Here is an 18,579-nt window from a genome sequence, read left to right as displayed (position 1 = left end):
GGCATGGTCTCATTTTCCAAGGGAGATTTCAGAAGTTTGACGAGCTCTGAAATATAAGCTCACTGGATCCTGCATCCCGAGTCAGGTGTATCAGCCTCTTGATGGCAGCAGGGTTTGTTCCTGGAGCTCTGGCTGCAGGAGAGGCACCACACCAAATGCATCCTATTCCATGGATGGAGTAGGATCTGCTGCCAAATTAATTTTTTTCCTCAGTTTGTGCTTGTACAAAGAGGCTTCAGGTTGAAAAGGATGTCTAGTTTCCAATGCCAATCCCCTTTCCTCACTTCATACTATTTTTCACAAGTCAATGAATCTCCATCCTTAAAGAAATGTGATTTCCTGCTCCCCACAACTCAGCCTGAAAGGTTGTCCTAGAACTGGTCTCCTTCGATTGACTGGAATCCCCCAGTCTGAACACGCTATTACGGGTCCATCCTTCATAGCCATTTGCTCTTGTGCCAACATAACCCGTTAGCTTAAACATTTTATCTCGCTCTCTAGCGTTTACTCCTCCCCACGCTGTGTATAAAAACCACAGTACCCCTTCTTGGCCTCCCTGTCGCAGGGCTAACCAAGCCAAGCTTTTCAGTTTCCCCTTGGAAGACGGGCCCTTGTGCCGATCATGCCACCGTTGAGCTCCTCCCAATACCTGTTTCAGAACAAAACAATCTCTCCTGAGCGTGAGTGACCAAAACGATGAACAGACTCCAGATGGGATCTCACTGGTACTTGGTACCAGGGCAGAAATTACTCCTTTTTCCTGTAGAAATTCCTCACCCGGGGTCACATCAGCCTCCGCCGCTGCTATCCCACATTGGTGCATGGATATCATATGACCGACAGCAAAAGCTTTCGCCTCCTTTTTCCATTTCTGACGGAGGAAATCCCAGCTTAGGGCAGAAATTCCTGTTTGTCCCTAAGTGACCCATGAGTCTTGATACCTCCGCACCCCTCTCGCTGCTGTTACTCCTGTATAGCCTCCAATAAATGATCTCTCAGAGAAAATTTTCAATCTTATCTTGCTTCTTCCCTTCCGTGAGGACTACTGCTACAAAGAGTTATTCATTCCCAGCCTCCGAAGGAATTCAGCTGCATCGTGCACTGACAGAGAGAATGAAACTCGTGGACGGGCAGCGGTCTCGCTGAGATACTTGCTGCTGGGGAGCATCATCTCTCGGATGAAGCAGAGCGGCTCCCACAGGACATTTCTCACCTAATGATCCAAGCGTGTCTCCTATTGAGAAAGAGGACACAGCTCCACGAGACACACCGTGTGCTGAACAAATGTTGTTGTCCACCGGAAAGGACGCAATTTATCAAACCATTTGTATTGTGAAAACCGACGCTTGGCCGAGTCAGCTGCTAAATCCACTGTTATCTGTTGGGTCTGTTACATTAATGGCTCAATCAGATTCTCACTCATCAAATTAGAGTTGCTGCCTGCTGACCGAACGTGTCACCCAGAGTAGCATTTTGATGCACAGGCAAGTGGTCCAGGAGGGAGATGCAGATGGCTTAAGTGGAGAAGGCATGTAGCATTTAAAAAATGAGATGCTGCAGCAAAGCATGGGCTGAGTAACTCCCCTGTTCTGATCTCAGCGTGGACACCCGATCACTTTGTTCCCTTCAAGGTGCGTTTGGCTTGTCCCAGGGCCACGCGACAGGCCACAGGAGCCACGGCTGTCCCACACCACCACCAAGGCCCAGCTGTGACTTCAGTGCTGCCACGGCACCGGCTCACTGGGGCTGTCACCCATCTCTGAAGACCACAGGCTGCTGCATCCTGGAGGTTAAACTGATGGCTATTGCCTAGCAACATTCGATAACAGAAAATATTGTTGTAGATATCTAAGGATGAAGTCTGGTCTTCTTGCTCCTGACCAGTCTAAGCGATACCTTTCATACCAAAATCTTAGAGCTTCAAGTGTTGGAGGTGCTGATGATGAGCAAGGAAGGAAGCAACAGAAAGGGAGTTTTTGTCAGTTTATGTCCTAAAGAGGCTGAGACAAGCACAACCTACCCCCCTTGGCTGGAAATGTGAAAGGAATCTTGAAATGAGCTACGCAAGTGAAACCCCTGGCGAAACAGGTAAATGGTTTCATTTGTCTTATGAACCCCAACTACTCTAGACTGTATTTCTGAGTGCCATTGGTTGACATCTTCATCTCATCTATTAGCTATTTATTGATGCTATTTATATTCAAGTAACAGTTTGTGGTTTTTGTCAAGTTTTGCCTGTGTTTTGCATTTGTTCTTAATTATTGGTAATTAGTCAACAGGTGCTGGAAGAAGGTTATGTCCATTTATCCCATTGAGCCGTAACTCCAAGCATAAGCGCAGCAACGCAGGGGACTCCCACAGTCGCTCCCCTCCAGCAACCCAGTGCTTCCTTGGCCCCAGCCAGACCCTGCGCAACCCTCAGTATTTAATCTGGGCAGAGCCAGAGACTGCTCAGGAATATAAGTGCTGAAAAACGAGCGTAAAACCAACCGTAAGGTTTCGGTACGTCAAGAGCACTTGTGTGTCAAGAAGTCACACCCTTCACCCCATGGGATTTTTTTTTTCCGAGTGGCTCAAGATGACATGAAGAGTCTCTCCGCTGAGTCCTGGAGACCCTTCTTCACCCAACAGTGAGCGTGGGAACAAACGCTGGAGGCTTACAGGAGGTCTTTGTGACTTTCCACCCAGTACTTCAGCTCAGGACGAAGTCAAGCTCGTCAAAAGCTTGATAATTTTCTGGCCTTGCTTGAACTTAATGCCTTTCATCTTTGAAGTTGCGGTGCTTTGGTCTTCAAGCCTGTTGACCACAGGAGGCTTGAGTGGAGATCAAGTGCACCCAGCGTACGCAGCTCGGGCCCCGAGGTCAAGCAGCCCCGGCATCACTTTTCACCTAAACCGACTGAAATGTTTTGCAAGAAAAGCGACCGGTTTCACGGGATTCTTGTTCGATGGTTGGGGAGCTCCTACGAGCCGTGACCAGTGGCCTAAAGGGGGATCTTGGGTGACTGGGGGTGGCGGGAATTGGACCCCCCAGCTGAAGAAGTGCACAGACAAAGAAGGAAATGCCCATGTCATTTCTACCAAATTCCACTCATACTCAGTGGAGTTTGTCTTTCAGGGTAAGAAGCCCCCCGGGAAGTCCTGGAGAGGTGTGTGGTAGGGGAGAACAGGGTCAGGGGGAAACAACAGAGCCAGTTGGAACAAAAAATTCAAAATCTGTCCTGGGAGCCATGACATTTGATGCATCTTAATTGGTTTATTTTCCTCCTAAAATGCACTTGGAGGAATGTTGTGGCTGTGACGGTCTGGGGATATCCAAGAGGAAAGATATTTTGTGAGCCCAAGGTATGCAGCTAGAAAAAATAAAATTAATTTTAAAAATGAAGTTAATAATAAAATTTATAAAAAATAAACTAAATATAAATAAATATTAAAATAAATAAATATTAAATAAAAAAAATTCACATTACTCCCCCCCACCCCGGGCTTTCTCGCCTGCAAACCCATCTCCAGCTCTGAAAAAGCGGCAGCAAGCTTTAGGCGAAGCAGAGGCAGTGTGCCGGATTTCACTTGGTGAATCTGAGCGCAAACTTTGGCTAACGTACGGAGCAAAAATATTTCACCGCTGCCTATCCCAGCTCCAGCAATAATCCCTCCCTTTTATCTCGTTTGTGTAGATAACGCGTGTAGGTGACCGGGAAGACCGTGTACGTTCATTTTTCAGCTCTGCCGGCGTCAGGTGTTTGGGAAAAAAAAACCAGTTAAATTAAATGAAATTTAAAAAAACCGCTGGATTTCTCCAAACCCACAACGTCATCATCAATAACGACATTTGCTTAAATAACGCAACTTCGCCGAATAATAAATGAGTACAATAACTAACAGACCGGTGACCTTAACTCCTCCCCACCCCAGGGGCGGGGCCGGCGACTCCGCGCCCGCGCAAAGCTGGGCAGAAGGGTGCGCACCCGCGCCTATAGGCGGGCGCGGACACGGTATAGGCAGAGCCGTCCCCGCAGGTGCAACGCCCCGGGGGCGTGGCCGGGCGTGGCCGCGGCGGGGGCGTGGCCGGGCGCGGGGGGGCGTGGCGCGGCGCGGCGGTGCGCGGCGGGAGGCGGCTCGGGGGGCGCAGCATGAGGGCGCGCCCCCCGCCGGCCGCCCCAGCGCCCCCGCGCCATGGAGGGCTTCGCCGCCCGCAGCTACGGCACCGGCGGGCCCGACAACCGGCCGCTCTTCGGGGAGACCTCGGCCAGGGTAAGGCGGGGGGGGGAGTGGGAGTGGGGGCGGTGAGCGGCCCCGCTTTGCCGGGGAAGGGAAACAAACGCCGCCCGCAGCGCAAAGGGGACCCCCAAAACATCACCACCCCCCCCCCCCCGCCAAACAACCCCTCCGACAAAATAAGCCCCAGCAAAGGAAATGCAGCAGCGAGCTCCCCCCACCCTACCCCAACGTAAATGCCCCCCCAGTAATGAAGAACGTCCGCCCCCCCCCCAACGTAAACGCCCCCCAATAATGAAGAACGTCCCCGCTCCCCCCCCCCGGAATAACGGCAGCCCCCCCCCCGCCTCGCCCCAGGGCTCAGCAAACGCAGCGAGCACCGCAGGCAGCCGAACAAGCCAGCCCCCTAACAGCGAGGAACCTGCCAACAAATTTAAAAAAAAAAAGAAAACCAAAACGTAAAATAAGAAAGAATATCCTCAGCTCTTTCCCCCCCCAAACCAGCATCAAAAAATCAGGAAAGCTGCACCCCCGTGGAGCCCCCCAAATTCCAAAAGAAAGAAGCCCTTCAAATTGGCAGAATTGTTAAAAAAAAACAAAATAAAACAAAAACAAGCCCCTCCTGATCAGTGCCCCAAAACAAAAATAAGCTATCAAAAACTCCCCAAACAAACAAAAAACCCCCAAATTTAAAAAAAAAAAACCAAACACATCCCCAGAACAAATCCCCAAAGCGAGAACCCCTCCCCAAATAAAAAAGAAACTCCCCAAACACCCCTCCCTGCCCCCCGCCCCAAAGAAATAAACTTCCAAATAATACCCCCCCAAACCAAGCACACACACTCCCCCCAGGCCCCCAGCAGGGAGCAGGGGGGCGGGGGACCCCCCAAGCAGGGCTGGGAAGGGGCTTGGGCGCAGGCAAAGGGGGGGTCACCCCGGCCAGGGTGCCCCGGCCAGGCACACGTGCAGCCCCTCCCTGCAAAGCAGATCCCAGGGCTGCGGCACCCCAAGCTGTAACTCACCCAATTTTTGGGGGTCTTTGCTGGGGATGGAGGTGGGGGGACTGCTTTTGGTGGTCTCCTGGTAATTCAGTTTTCTTCCTCGGCCGGGTGCGTGGCGGTGGCTGACGTGCACGGCGGTGACTCTTCAGGTGACAATCCCCCCGTAAGCCGCTCAGCCGGGCAGCTTTTCGGCAGGGTTGGGGACTGCTTCGGGGGGCTGCGCTGGGGAGGGGGCTCCCTGATCCCTTGGGAATCGCGATAGGATAGCCGGCGGTGCGCACCCCTTTCCAGCAGGGTGACGGCGGTTCGCGACTTGGGGTTTGTCCCCTGGGAGGAGAGGTTATACCCGTCAACATGCGCGTGGGTTTTGGAGGGGTGCAGGCTGAAATTGCGCTAAGTTATTCGCAAAAATATATAAAATGCATAATCCCTCCCCCCCAAATACTTGGAAATGCTGCTAAAATGATAATGTTTAATAAAAACATAAATAAAGTGATACCAGCCAAATTTGGGGGGAAAACCAGAATGATGTGGGATAGGAGGAGGACAGGCGGGACCTCAGAGAGGATAAATTGAGGGGGGACAGCTCTCCCCCACCAGTGGGTGCCAGCCCTGATGGGGAGCACTGGAGGCGAGGGGACCTTTGCCCAGTCCTTGGTCAGGTATTTTGGGAAGCTTCCAGGGATGGAGACTCCTGGGGACCGGGATGTGCCGTCGGAGCCAGGCAGCAGTCCTGGCAGGCAAACCCCAAACTTTCCAGCCCAGGTCAAGCCTTCGATCCCTGACCCCCGTCTCTTTCCAACTGCAGCTCTGCTCGCAAAGGAGAGCAGTAAATTGTAAACATGGGATGCTAATTCCAGTTCCTGTGATCTGGTGAATCCCAGATCCTGGGGATCCAGTGTCCTGCACATCACCCCCTGCCTGTCTCCTCGGGCTGGTTTTGGAACCCGTCATATGGGACCAGCGGCGGCCGATGATCTCTCCCTGCCGTACCCATGGCCGAGGGACAAGGGATCGCTGTGCTGGCCCGGGGTGGTTTCCTCTGGGATTCACTGGGGTTGCTTAGAGACGGACGCTGGTGAGGTCTGGAGCTGGAAACGTTCCGTCTCAGAAAAGCTAAACTTTGCCTTCAAATGGGAACAGGTCTGCCAGGAGAAGCGCATCTGCCCGTGCCCCGGCTCCGCTTTTGGGTCTCTTGCAAGCGATGGCCGGTGCCGGCAAACCGGGACCCTCCGCTTGGGCTGGGCACGAGGCCGCAGGCAGGGGCAGTGCTTGTGCCCCAGGAAGCCCTGCACCCAAATCGGGGGTCTCGCGCCCTTGCCGGCGGTTGGAGATGGATGTAGAGGTGGGGATGCCCTCTTCTTGCCTTCTTATGCTCTCCTGCTCTCCACGCTGGTGGCTTTGGGGCTAAAGCCGCCCTGTGGGGACGAGAGAGGTGGGCGGCAGCATCGGCCTCCCTCCCCTGCCACGGTCCGGCTGCTCCTGCCAAGCTCGCCCTCCCGTGCCGGCTCCCGAGCGGAGATCGGGGGCAAGCTGGTACCAAAGAAGTCCCTGGTGGGAAGGGGGAGTGACAACACGATGCTGCTGGATGCCAAGCGCTGTGGATTCAGCTGTGGTTACTAGGGATGCAGCACTGGCAGCGAGCGGGTATGAGATGACACAAAGCAAAGGCACGAGCGGTAAGGTGGCAAAGAGGAGACAGAGCGTCACAGATGCAGGACTTCTTAGGAAAGAGGTTGAAAGTAGAAGCTGCTTGGGTTCCTCCGTGACGGGAGCATTTAAATATAAACGGGTGGGTGTTAATTGCTGTGGGCTGGAAGCAGAAGGCAATAGGAAGAGGCTGAGCAGCTCCAGATGGGAATGAGGAGCCTTCGAGGGCACAACAGCACGTCCCCGTGTCTTGCAGCGGGAGGGCGGCCAGCGCGGTCCTGAGCACAGCTCTTCTCGTGTATAGCATATACTGTCTGCTATTCCACGTAGTTTAATCTGGCACTAGATTAAGGTATCCCCTATGGCTGCAATGGGCTGCAATTGCTGCCGACCATCTGGACTTGCTGATGTAAGGCATAAAAATGGCGTTTCTGTCGTGCCTGCAGAGATGCCACCAGGTACCCACCTTCCTGGGGACCAGCCCGTTCCCCTGTCCTGGCCGAGCCTCTGCCAGGAGCTTGTTCCCTGTGGGCTCAGCCCGCAAGCCGCTAACTTGAGGATGCAAGGTGCCGAGCTGGAAGGGGGCAAAGAGCAAAGCTCTTGCTCTCTCAAAGCCCATGGCGCGGGCGCAGTCGTGCAGATACACCCTCGGTCCTGCCTCAGTTTCCCTGTTGCTCAAAGTAACCCTGACCCAGGTCCCAAAGGATCCTGGATTGTGCCCTCCCGCTTTGCAAGGGCTTGATGCTTCCTGACCTCGTCTCCCTTTCCCACAGGCAGCTGGAGGGAGACCTCTGCACCGCAGCAGCTCACTGGGAACAGCCCAGTGCCTCCAGCCCCTGCAACACCCTCCCTGGAGTAGGAGGAGAGGGCAGAAACCCTCCTGTTTCGAAATGCAGCTTGTGCAGCACTGAAACATGGAATTCATTGCCTGTCTGGCGAACAGCTCGCTACCTCTCGGCTGCTGGCTAGCTGAACGGGGATCCCCATCAGCGCATCGTGCGCTGCCGGGCTGTATCGTGAGTTGGTGTCCGTGTGTGAGCACCCTGAGCTGGTGCGGGTGATCTCCAGCAGCCTGCATGCTCACTGTTTTGGTGAGCTTTTTTGCTGCTGCTCCTTTTTGTTTTTGTCTTTTTACTCTAGCAGCTATCACAATACATAGTGATCCTGGAGAAAAGTCCTCCCTGAATCAGCTGTGCTGGGTGCAAGAGCTGGCTGTGCCAGCTGGGTGACATGACTTGTAGGACACGTGGCTCGTCACAGCCCGTTTCTGTGTGCCCGGTATCCACAAGCGTCTGCCTGGGCCGGGCTGCATGCTCGGTCACGGCACAGAGGTGAAAGGCTCCGTCATCCCCAATCCCTTTAGCCGTCTTGGCCTCTGCTTGTGTATTTTTAACCTTTTTGCTGTGCTAAGCTGCCTGGGGCTGAAGTGTCAGCGGGCACCGGGGAATACAGCCTCTTGCCACTTTGCCAAGCCTGGGATTTCAGGATCAGTGGCTCTAATCCCTGGATCCTGAAATACCTTCTTCTCCCGGCAGCGCATTTGGAAAATTTTAGTGACCGTGGGTTTAACCGCGGGGAAGGGGATGCCCTGACCCCCAGGGACTGGCTGCCACGCAGCAAAGCCACGCTGCTGCTGGCATCCATACCCGATCCGGCTGTCGCCGTGATGCCCATCACTCGGCAGCATGAGATGAGAGGTCCCTGTGCCGGGGGGACGCTCTCTCCCGCACCCCGTAAAACAGGCAGAGAGAAATGCTCCGCAGTCACTGCCGAGTCCGACCCCCTCGTTTTCTCCTGGCAGACCAGTCTCTGTCTTGGCAAAACGGGTAGGTTCTCCCCATCTCAAAATAGCCACCCTCCAAGTCTCTAGTTAATTAGGAGAAACCTAATCATGGCTGAGTTTCTGGATGGTGTATCCTGTCCGTAGGTATGCGACCGTGTGTCTGTCCCTCCGAGCCTCTCTGCGGAGAGGCAGCTGTGGCTGTGTGCTCACCGGGTTAGCGGTACAGGATGGCGACCCACGGCAGCCGGCTCCTCGGCTTTCCCTCCCCTTCCTCCGCTGTTCAAAACCCACCTCCCCATGGCACAAAGGGAGAAAGGATCCAGCGGCTCACCTCCTGCCACTCATTTTGTCCCTGGGGAGCTGAGGCCGAATGCAAACTCTGGTCCCCCCCGCCCCATAAAATGGCCTCGGTGGGCTCAGCCAGCTGTGCAGAGCAAGGGCAGAGCAAAACTGCTGTCCTCTCCCGATATCGGAGTTGCTTTAGGGGCTAAGGACCCCCCTGCGTACCGTCTAGATTAAAGTTAGCTTTGAGTTCTTTAATTAATTTATTTTAGCTCAGGCAGAGGAGTCCAGCCGAGCTGTCGCGATATGCTCTCGTGGAGGTAGCGTGCTTGCATTTCGCCCCGTTGCATCTGTTATTTGCCTGGAGTTACTTCTCTTAGCTCATTTTTTGGGGTTGGTGGGGGGTGCCTCGTAGATGGCTCCCAGAGGCTGCTCTTGAATCGCTGACACTGCATGCGGAAACGCTGGTGAGAAGGGGTTTGTGCCTGGCTGGCGAGGACCCCGCGCAGCGGGTGTTGGTGACGATTTCCTATGGAGGTGGGTCACTTCCCACTGCTGCAGCCACCGCTGTTTTATGTAGAGGAGCTGGGGACTAATAGAAGAGGTTTTGAAGAGTCTGCTTGCTGTGGTCCTTTCCCTTGGGGATGAACGTGACCGGAGCACAGCACCCGCCTGTTACTGAACCGCAAGCTCCAGTGAGCCTTAGGCCAGGGCTGGTGCTCTCCTGCCAGAGCATGCTTTGCTCTCTGCCTCCTCCTCTTTGCTCTCTGTTTTCTCCTCCTGCCCCGCCGCTGCCATGTGTTACTTCTTCATGACCTGGGGCTTCTCCTTCTACAAGTTGTCTTCCAAAATGTAATGCTAGGAGGGAAGAAGGGTGCAAGACCAGGTGGAGGGAAACTTGGGTTGCCCTGCCTGCTGGCTGGGATGTCTTGGGCAAGATGCTTTCACTGCTCAAACTCTTTTCTCACTTTCCTTTAACCGTACTTCTTCAATGACTCTCAGTATAATTAATTGAAGTTCTGGGTTTTTTCTCTCTCTGCACATCTTTTCTGCTGTAGCTGTTCTTACAGCATTTTATTTAGGGAGCCATCCGTCTGAGGTGTTACACCTGACTATGTACAACCCAGTCTGACTTTGGTGATAGATGTTTATACTCAGAGCAGCACCACAAAGAAAGGGAGGAGGCAGGTATTCCAGCAGGGATGGGAATGTTCTCCTTTTGCATCAAGTTGTTCTTACTCCAGCGAGTGCATCAGTATGGGGTCCTGCCCTGGGTGCTCCTCTGAACCCACGGTCACGCAGCCCAGTGCCACTGCTGGTCCCTGCCCCTGTGCCGTCTGGGGTGGGACTGCGATGCTGACACTGAAGGGATGCCTCTTCCCAGGTGCAAAAATGTTGCCTCCTCCCAGCCAAGTGTTTTATACTGATGGGGAGCAGCAGAAAGAAGCAGGGGGGGGAATACCTGTCCATCCAAGCAGGGCCATCCTGAGGCGTGTTCAGGTCTGCTGGTGTTAGGGGGGAACATTTGGGTTGCAGGGAACACTTCACCTCCTTGCCAGCAGCCCCAAAATTCCCACCTAAGACACTACCAAGCTATTCATTCTCAGGCACTGAGGCTAAAATAAACTTTTCCTGACAAGCTCCGTCTGTGCACTCCCACTTTTTAATTGTTTTTTAAAAAGGATTTACAGCACTCTAATTGATTAGGACATAGTGAAGAAGCCGACTGCAAATGAGCAAACCTGCTGCACAAGGACTTGGTCAGTACAACCTCCCTGAGGTCCACGGAGTCAGAAGAAGGGAAACCTTCCTGCATGGCAGAGCTGACCAGGGAGCCTTGAGGGTGCTGCTGGGTGTGCTGGGGATAACGTGGGTCCTGGCTGATGCGGTGCTCTGGGTGTTGTTGGTTACCTGTCTGTTTTATGTGTTTTTGGGGGTTTTTTTTTGGGCAAGGTTTGTGTGTAACTGTCCTCTCTTTTCTTCAGGACAGAGTCATCAATCTAGTTGTTGGCGGCTTAACGTCCTTGCTGCTTGTAGTAAGTATCTCCCATCCCGTCCCGTGTTTTGTGCCTCCCTTAGGTGACAGGGTGAAAATCGGAGTTCCTCCCCAAAACGGGTGGCAAAACTTCACTGACCAAAGAGGCTGTAGTTTAGGGCCCCGGTAGTCACTTTGGGGGGCATCTGTCTTTTGAAACTCTTTGACAACAGGAGAAGGAGAATACCTTTCTTCAAGCCGCGTTTTAAGATCTAGTTGTGCAACAAAAAGCCCCAAGTCCATGGGCAGATTGTCCATCCTGGCTGAACGTGAGGCTGGCTGAGATGACAAAGTGCTTATGACCCAGGAGAATGTCTTTGCTTCTCTTTACTTCCTTCTATTTATGATTTATTTCCCTCTATTTATGGCTTATAGAAGTTTTTCCGAAGTTTGTCACTTTGTCTCGAGTTATGCTTTCCCCAAGCTTTAAAAGACAAACACAACGCCATCGTGACTGGAGAGCAGCAGTTCTGTGGTCCATGGCAGCAGCATCGTTTGCGAGCCGAGGTGCAGGGAAGCAGTAGGGAAAGCCACGGTGCCAGCTGGTGGAAAGCTTGGCTGAAGGGATGCTCCTACACGGGCAGCGTGCACCCCCGTGCCTGCTGGCTTTATGGGTACTTGCAGGATGGTTTCCAGCAACAAGCCAGAGTAGCAAAGCTTTTATTGTTGGTTTTTTTTTTCAGCCCTCTAAGTCTGCAGTTGCATCAAAACGATTCTCCTCCAGAATTTTCCATTCCCCTCCAGCTCTTCACAGGGTGGGAGTTAAAGAGCAGGGAGGGGGGTGCAGAACTGGATGCGAGTGCTGCGGTACGCCAGCTGTCAGGGCGATTCTCTTCTCATTGCAGCTGTGACGGCAGGCAAGAGCAGTCTTCATCTTTGTTTTCTTCCATACAGGTCACTCTAATCAGTGCTTTTGTCTTCCCGCAACTACCTCCAAAACCTGTGAATATATTTTTTGCTTTCTGCATCTCCTTGTGTTGCATTTCTGCTGGCATACTTGTAAGTACCGCCACATTTGCCGTGCAAGCTTTTGAGTCTATGACTGAGGATGAAGTCTGAATAAAATCTACTTTACGTGGTGCCGCCTTCTTTTTTACACTTTCCTAGAAAAGCTTTCCTGCCTCCATAAAACAAGTTGACAATGAAAGACTAGTGACCAGTTTTGTATTTGCCGCAGAGTAAGCGTGTGAACTAAGCCAACTTCTGCAGACCAGCTGTGATGCAAGACTTGTCACCTCTGTGACAATGCCACCCATAGCTGCCAGTGGAGATGTGAAATAGGAGACCGGGGAGCAGAGCAGTGAGATGGGAAAGCAGAGAGGGATTGTGCTGCAGAAGACCAGGCTGGAGCAAAACACCTGAAGTGGGGGGGCCAGCCAGGCACTTGCAGAAGTCGGTGACCTCTCAGGCCCAGGGGATGAGTTACAGCGGCGGGAATCTACAGCAGGTGGCATTTCATTGGGGTAGTAGCAGAGGTTCCTCTACTCAACAGTTGCGGCACCCCAAGAGAGTTGGTCCCAACTGTTGGCAAAGGGAACTGGCAGGTCAGAGTTCATAGAATCACAGCATGGTTTGGGTTGGAAGGGACCTTCAAAAACCATCTAGTCCAATGCCCCTGCCATGAGCAGGGATATCAGCAGCTCCTTCCTCTGCTGTACGTTTGCATACTTGGAGCATTCTCCTTCTTCCAGCTGTGACCTGGAATGGTTGCAGCCCTGAGCCCCTGACCCTCACTGCTGGGTAGGCTGGGAAGGTGCTCTGCACTGCCTGGTCAGTACCAGTTTCTGGTTCTATGGCTGCTAGCCATGACTCTGCCCAAGATCAATTATATGTAGTGCAAAACCTGACATTTGTCCTCATCAACCAGGGTGTAGCCAGTTTTGAGTGTTAAAAAAAACCCCACCCAACCCCCCCCCTCTTCAACAAAGCTGACAAGACAACCCATGTCTTCACAGATAACCTGGCACCCTAGTTTCACAAACAAACAGCCTTGTTTGGGGGAGAAACACCCTGCCAAATTCTTGTTTGTGTATTCCACAAGCATGCTAAGAAAGCAGGTGGTATTTCTTAATTGTTAAGAAAATCAGCTGAACTCTACACCTAGTCTCCTCCAGTCAGATGAACCTGGGTTGTTTTCCAGGAAAAAAAAAAAAAAAAAAGGTCTAGAAGGTGCCAGTTCAGTTACCATAGAAAGTTTCCTCAGAAGTACCTGGCATTATAAAGTAATACAAACTCCTTCTCTCTTCTAGATCTACTGGTATCGACAAGGAGACCTGGAACCTAAATTTAGGAACCTAATTTACTATATATTATTTTCTATCGTCATGTTATGTATATGTGCCAACCTGTACTTCCATGAAGTGGGTAAATGATGGACATTGGGAATACCCAGCGATGACGCTGCTGTGTCAGACAGACTGCTTTCAGCTCAGCTCTCGGCTCTACCCGAGACATTTAAGTGAGGACAGTCAGCATGAGAGGAAAGAAGTGGGTTGTGCAAGGACAAAACAGTACATGATTTTCATGTAAATGTATATGTAATGTCCCTCTTGTTGGGGAGAATTATTGCCATAAGATGTGACATTCTGCTTTTTTTTGAAGAGCTACTGTTGCACTTAATGAACATTCCAGTTGTACTGATGTTTCAGAATGGCACAAGCTTTTTCATTTTGGAAAAAACTGCATTTTTTATTACTGTACAAATAAACTGCAGCATTGCAAGGATCTGTAGCAGTATAAATAAATGGCATCTTACAGTTACGTAAGACAAATACTCTTTATTTTGTTTAAACTGAATATACAATTATTTCTGTTCCCTAGGCAACCATTTAAAACTACAACTTATTTTTCACATTAACAAAACCACAGACTGAAAAAGACCAACTCTTGATTATGAAGAGCTAATTACCGAAATAAATAAAATAATTTATACATGAGTCTTTAGTTTCTATAGCTTTTTCTCTCAATTCCTAACTAACAGGCTGCTGCTCAGCCTAGTGTCTGTTTCAAACCCTTGAATGTAGGAATTAATTGGCTTCCTTTGCCTTGGGGCCCTATGCCCAAATTCTCACAGAGCTATTTCTCCAAGACTTTGCCACCTCCACACCACCCCCCATCTACTAACTTGCTGCATAAATCACCTCTGGAGAGGTGGCTGATAGTGTCATGTAAACAATGAGAGAGACAAATGTTCCAGCCTACTCACAGCAATCTTCAAAGAAGTTACAAGCTTGTGGCGGGAGGCTGGTGGGTCCCAGTAGCTTCCCTTTCTCATAGCCCTTCCCTTTTTATTCAGCTTGCTGTAGTGATGAAGGAAAAGAAAAAAGAAAAAAAAATTTCCACAAGTGATCTCTCTGAACTCTGTCCGTTGCCAGCAACGGACTCCAGGAACAAGCAGACCAGGCAAGTCCCATAAGCATCTGTGTCTTCTTCCTATGCCGCAGACGTACTGATAAGCCAGATGAGATGGGAATACAGACCATTTCTTCATGATGCTGCCCATGCTCCCTGAAGTCTTTGATGGAATACATTTCTTCCTGAAATGCAACAGTCTCTCTTACTCCATGTATTACAAGAGTCAGTAAGTGCAGAAATCCTCACCCATTCTTCATGAAACGTGCAAACTAATTCTTGCTGTGGCACTAAGAGGCTACAGTCCACAATCCTTGACTTCTGTCCAGTTTTCCAGCTGTGCGGTTCAGCACAGGAGTAACAAGTCAGATCAGAACTGACCATGTGGATCCTAGCAGTGAGCACTGCAACAGAGGTTCTTTAAAACACTGAAACACCCCAGCTGAGACGGAGTACATCAGGCTTCGGTTGGCTGCTCTGTAACCCTTTACAAATGAGGTAAATAGCCTGAGCAAAGAAAGTGCACTGTAGTCATTTCAAACTGGAAGTTTCTGTTTAAAGATACGGACTGACTGCTTTCTTTGGAACTGTGGCACAGGGTTGTAACTAATTTCATAATGCAAACATGGTCAATAGAAAATGGACATGATTACTGCTTCTCAGTGACAGCTCACTAAATCTTCAACATCCTTTGAATCTTCCGAGTCAGGACTGCCCAACGATGAGCCAATAATGTGTGACCCATCTCCGTGATGCTGTAGGATAGGATCTGTCAAGAGATGTAGTACATTAGAACTGTTACTTGCTGTGTCATTATAACAAGATATAAAATACACATTTAGGAGACAGAAAATGCTGTCTGGAATTTTTATCAATTTTAAGCAATGTGGCTCAAACTAGGCAGTTCTCAGTTTCTAGTTTCAAGGTAAGCTATGACTTATATGGATGCAACTGGTGTGACTCACATTTGGATTCATCAGGTATTACTATATCAGGCCTAGTGCTGACCCTCTGATGGCTCTGCAAGGAGATCCTTCCTCTGGAAAGGCATATTTGTTAGGTGCAGAGTATATCTGTGTTGCTTCCAAGTTTGAGATGAATCTTGGCATTGGGGAGTGTGGCACAAGCTAACAAGCCCTTCCAGGTGAGTGCTGTGCAAACATACCCCCAAATAGCCCAGCCCCTCACCATGAGAGGCATCAAGTGCATTTCTGATGCCTCTGGTCTTCTCTCAAGTAAGAATTTTCATTGAAGCACCAGGCATGAAGAAATGCACACTGAAGAAAGAGTTACTTATTAGCCTATGTGTACTAATTCAAGGCTCAAGGGTGATGGAAATGGCTCAGCAAGTCATGAAGCAGCTGCTATTATAATGCTTTTCCCACAAGGTTAAGTGCGAGTTTCTTCCACTTCTACTGATAGCAGTTGGGTAACCAACTTGCTTAGTTTCATAGCAATGACATGGAAAATTATTTAAGAGAAAGCAAGGATCTAAAGAATGTTCTTTACGGGAACTCAAAAGTGCCATACTGCTTTAATGAATCCTAGCTCCAACATCGACCATGCACAGGGACTGTTGTACCTGTTAAAGTTGTCAGGGGCAAGACTGATTCGCTGTCTATATCATCTGTTGTCTGGATAAAACCATGGGAAGAAGGAACAATAAGCACAGTCTCATCATCTATTGTAGGCTGATCAACTTGTTCTTCTATCGTTGGAGAACCCAGGTCCTGAACAACACAGAACAGGACATGAGAGTGTACTCTTGGTAGCATAAACAGAAAAATCTCCATTGCTCAGCCATACTCTACAGTAAGCAATACACTGCCTGGATGAATTTTATCTCATTAAATTGAAATGTCAGCATCTGAGGTAGTTTACTTCAGCATTTATAGGGCATGTTTCATCCCAGTGCAGGCATATAAAAAACAAGATGAAAAGAATTCTACCCTGTGAGCAGTATAAGGGCAGGGCGAGAGGAAAGGAGGGACTGCAAGGGGGTGATAAAATGTTCTCTTGTTAAATCAAATGTTTTGTCTATAAAGAGGAATAATTAAACTTTTCCACTACTTGTTGTCTAGATGTTCTCAGATACTGAAGCAATACCTTTATAGTACTACCAGCTCCACAAATGAAGTAGCTTTACCTGAACTTCTGTGTCAAGTTTTAACTACTGAACACAGAGCTCAAAAGACCCATTTTAATTGCTGTGCCTTGCTTGCCCTGTCACTTGCTGACTGTAGGTTGGCTCCAAACTTTTTTAGCGGGACCTCATTATATCAAAAAATTGGCAACACACTGATTCCTTCCAGGTACAAGTGCTCAATACCCCTGCTCTCTTCCTGTCCTGTAATAGCTGCTGCTGCCTCTTCCCTAGCTCTTGTAGTACTGGACTGGCAGTCATACATCTGGCTTACTCAGTGTCACAACACGCTCCGGCAGACTCCTGGTTCTGCAAATGCAGTGAAAAGACATCCTAGATAGTACTGCCAGAATAAGCAGAGATACTTGGATTCCAGTTTTTGTGTGTAACATGCGTAAGGTTTGTTCAAGCTTCAGGAATCACTGATGCAGAATGCTAGCAAATGTTGCTGGCAGAATGGAAGGTACCTGGATATATCACTGTTTTCAGAGGGAGCAGGAACTGTTTGGGAGAGGTTACAGCCCTCTCTGTTCAAGAAAATCCTGAAGTTCCTCCACCTAGTTATGGCAAAACTTAATTTTCCTACACAGTTTCACAGTGTTTTTGTAAAGGCAGCTGCCTGAAACCCCTTTCCCTGGTGCTGCTGAAGGAGTTGACTCTCTTTGCTGCAGGTCAGTGATTTAAACTTGGTCCCAACGTGTACCCATTCATGCAAGTCACAGTATGCCCAACCTGCAAAAGCAGCTTCCTGCAGAGAGCACAGCTGAACCTGCCCATGATAAGCAGTATGTGGAAAGACTTGAAACTGGGAAGAGGAGGCGTGAAAAACTAAAGAAGCCATTGTGGCAAATGGGCACCCTTCCCAGCCAGAAATAATAACACTCTGCAGCATGACTGCCTGCTTCCCACTACCCACACCCACAGTGACAATACAATACTGGCAAGTGCATAAAAACAACACTGACTTAAAGAAAGCAAAATTTAGGCATGTTTTTCTAGAGTAACTTTTCACTTGGAATCGCTCACAGACAGTCCACTATTTCCTAGAATTTAAATACACATATCAAACTTGAATCTGACTAGAAGTGTAAGGCAAATTAGACTTACAAACTCAGTTTGTCTTTCTGTATAGAAAGTTTAGTACCTCTTTATATCCTGCTAGCCAAAAGCGATTTCTACAAAGCTTAATTAGGACTAGGTTTATAGCAAAAGTTTATTAATTCTACCTTGAGAAGCCAAAATTTTAAACAGAGTAGAAAGCTGATGGGCTGCCTCAACTGTTGAGAATCTTATCACAACTGTCAACCATGAGACAAGAAAGAGGAAAATGGAAAAATAATCCCCAGTTTTGGATGCATTCAGTATTCAAATGCTTCTGTAGCAGCAGACTGTTGAGATGTACAAAGATACTCCTCTTTGTAAGAGCACAATGGATATGCAGTGCCTATTAGAAACTTCTTCACAAAGCCTAACAAAGTCAAAGCATATCAACAATGGATTTTCAAGACTGATAAAGCAGAATTACAGCAACTGTAGAGCACAGTGTTTTAGAGAACAGGATGGGGTATTTGAATCTAACTCATCTCTTCCCACTGTCTAAACTAATCAAGCTTCTAAGGAAAGACGTATTTTCTACCCACTAAAGAGAGTTACCTTCTTTTTAGCATCTCTATTTCCTCGACTTACTCATTACCATAGTTCCAGCAACTGAAAGATGGAGGAATTTAGTATGAACAATCCCAATGCCTGAAATCATTTGGATAAGCTCATTTCTGCATCTCAGGTGTTGCAGCTGAATAAAACTGAGGCCAGAGAAATAGCTTAAATGCTTCAAATTCCAATTTAACAGATATTTACTGGAGTAGTATGTTTAATAGAAGTCCTCAAAAATGGAAACTGTGATGCACCTCAAAATATGTTATTAGATTCATAGAGCAAAAACTAAATACTCTACCTCACCTCCCTTGCTCAGCAGTCTATCTACTTGTAAAGTATGTGTGTTGGACAATTAACAGCCTAGTTTAAAGCAACAGCATCAAACAGTAATCAGATGAAGGCAACTGTTTGGTGCCACTAATATTCCCACTTTCCACAGTCATCATGCAGAAGTACCCTG

The 18,579-nt window shown here is 49.4% G+C and overlaps 2 protein-coding genes across 4 annotated transcripts in view; one reads left to right on the top strand and one right to left on the bottom strand.

Annotated features, from left to right (window-relative positions):
* Positions 1–4,083: 4,083 nt before the first annotated feature.
* On the top strand, positions 4,084–13,729 carry TMEM243 (transmembrane protein 243). The gene is made up of 4 exons (XM_052788982.1): positions 4,084–4,254; positions 10,920–10,970; positions 11,864–11,968; positions 13,219–13,729. The coding sequence occupies exons 1-4, from the start codon at positions 4,177–4,179 to the stop codon at positions 13,339–13,341; spliced, it is 357 nt and encodes a 118-aa protein (XP_052644942.1). The 5' UTR covers positions 4,084–4,176; the 3' UTR covers positions 13,342–13,729.
* DMTF1 (cyclin D binding myb like transcription factor 1) overlaps positions 13,727–18,579 on the bottom strand; it is a 31,379-nt gene continuing 26,526 nt past the window's right edge. For all 3 annotated transcript variants that reach the window (XM_052788979.1, XM_052788980.1, XM_052788981.1), the window contains 2 exons: positions 15,903–16,050; positions 13,727–15,089 (listed from right to left, as the gene is read on the bottom strand). In XM_052788979.1, coding sequence (XP_052644939.1) covers positions 14,980–15,089; positions 15,903–16,050 — 258 coding nt within the window. In that variant the 3' untranslated portion in view covers positions 13,727–14,979. The remainder of the gene's footprint in view (positions 15,090–15,902; positions 16,051–18,579) is intronic.

This window comes from Harpia harpyja, chromosome 6 (assembly GCF_026419915.1).
Source record: "Harpia harpyja isolate bHarHar1 chromosome 6, bHarHar1 primary haplotype, whole genome shotgun sequence".
Taxonomy (NCBI): domain Eukaryota; kingdom Metazoa; phylum Chordata; class Aves; order Accipitriformes; family Accipitridae; genus Harpia; species Harpia harpyja.
The sequence above is the reverse complement of the archived record's forward strand: the minus strand, read 5'-3'. Positions and strand labels throughout refer to the sequence as shown.

Bases quoted from the DNA above. Each gene is read 5' to 3' on its own strand.
- TMEM243 (XM_052788982.1), top strand. From the start codon at position 4,177: ATGGAGGGCTTCGCCGCCCGCAGCTACGGCACCGGCGGGCCCGACAAC. The intron at 4,255-10,919 runs GTAAGGCGGGGG...TCTTTTCTTCAG, and splicing joins TCGGGGAGACCTCGGCCAGG to GACAGAGTCATCAATCTAGT. The intron at 11,969-13,218 runs GTAAGTACCGCC...TCTCTCTTCTAG, and splicing joins GCATTTCTGCTGGCATACTT to ATCTACTGGTATCGACAAGG.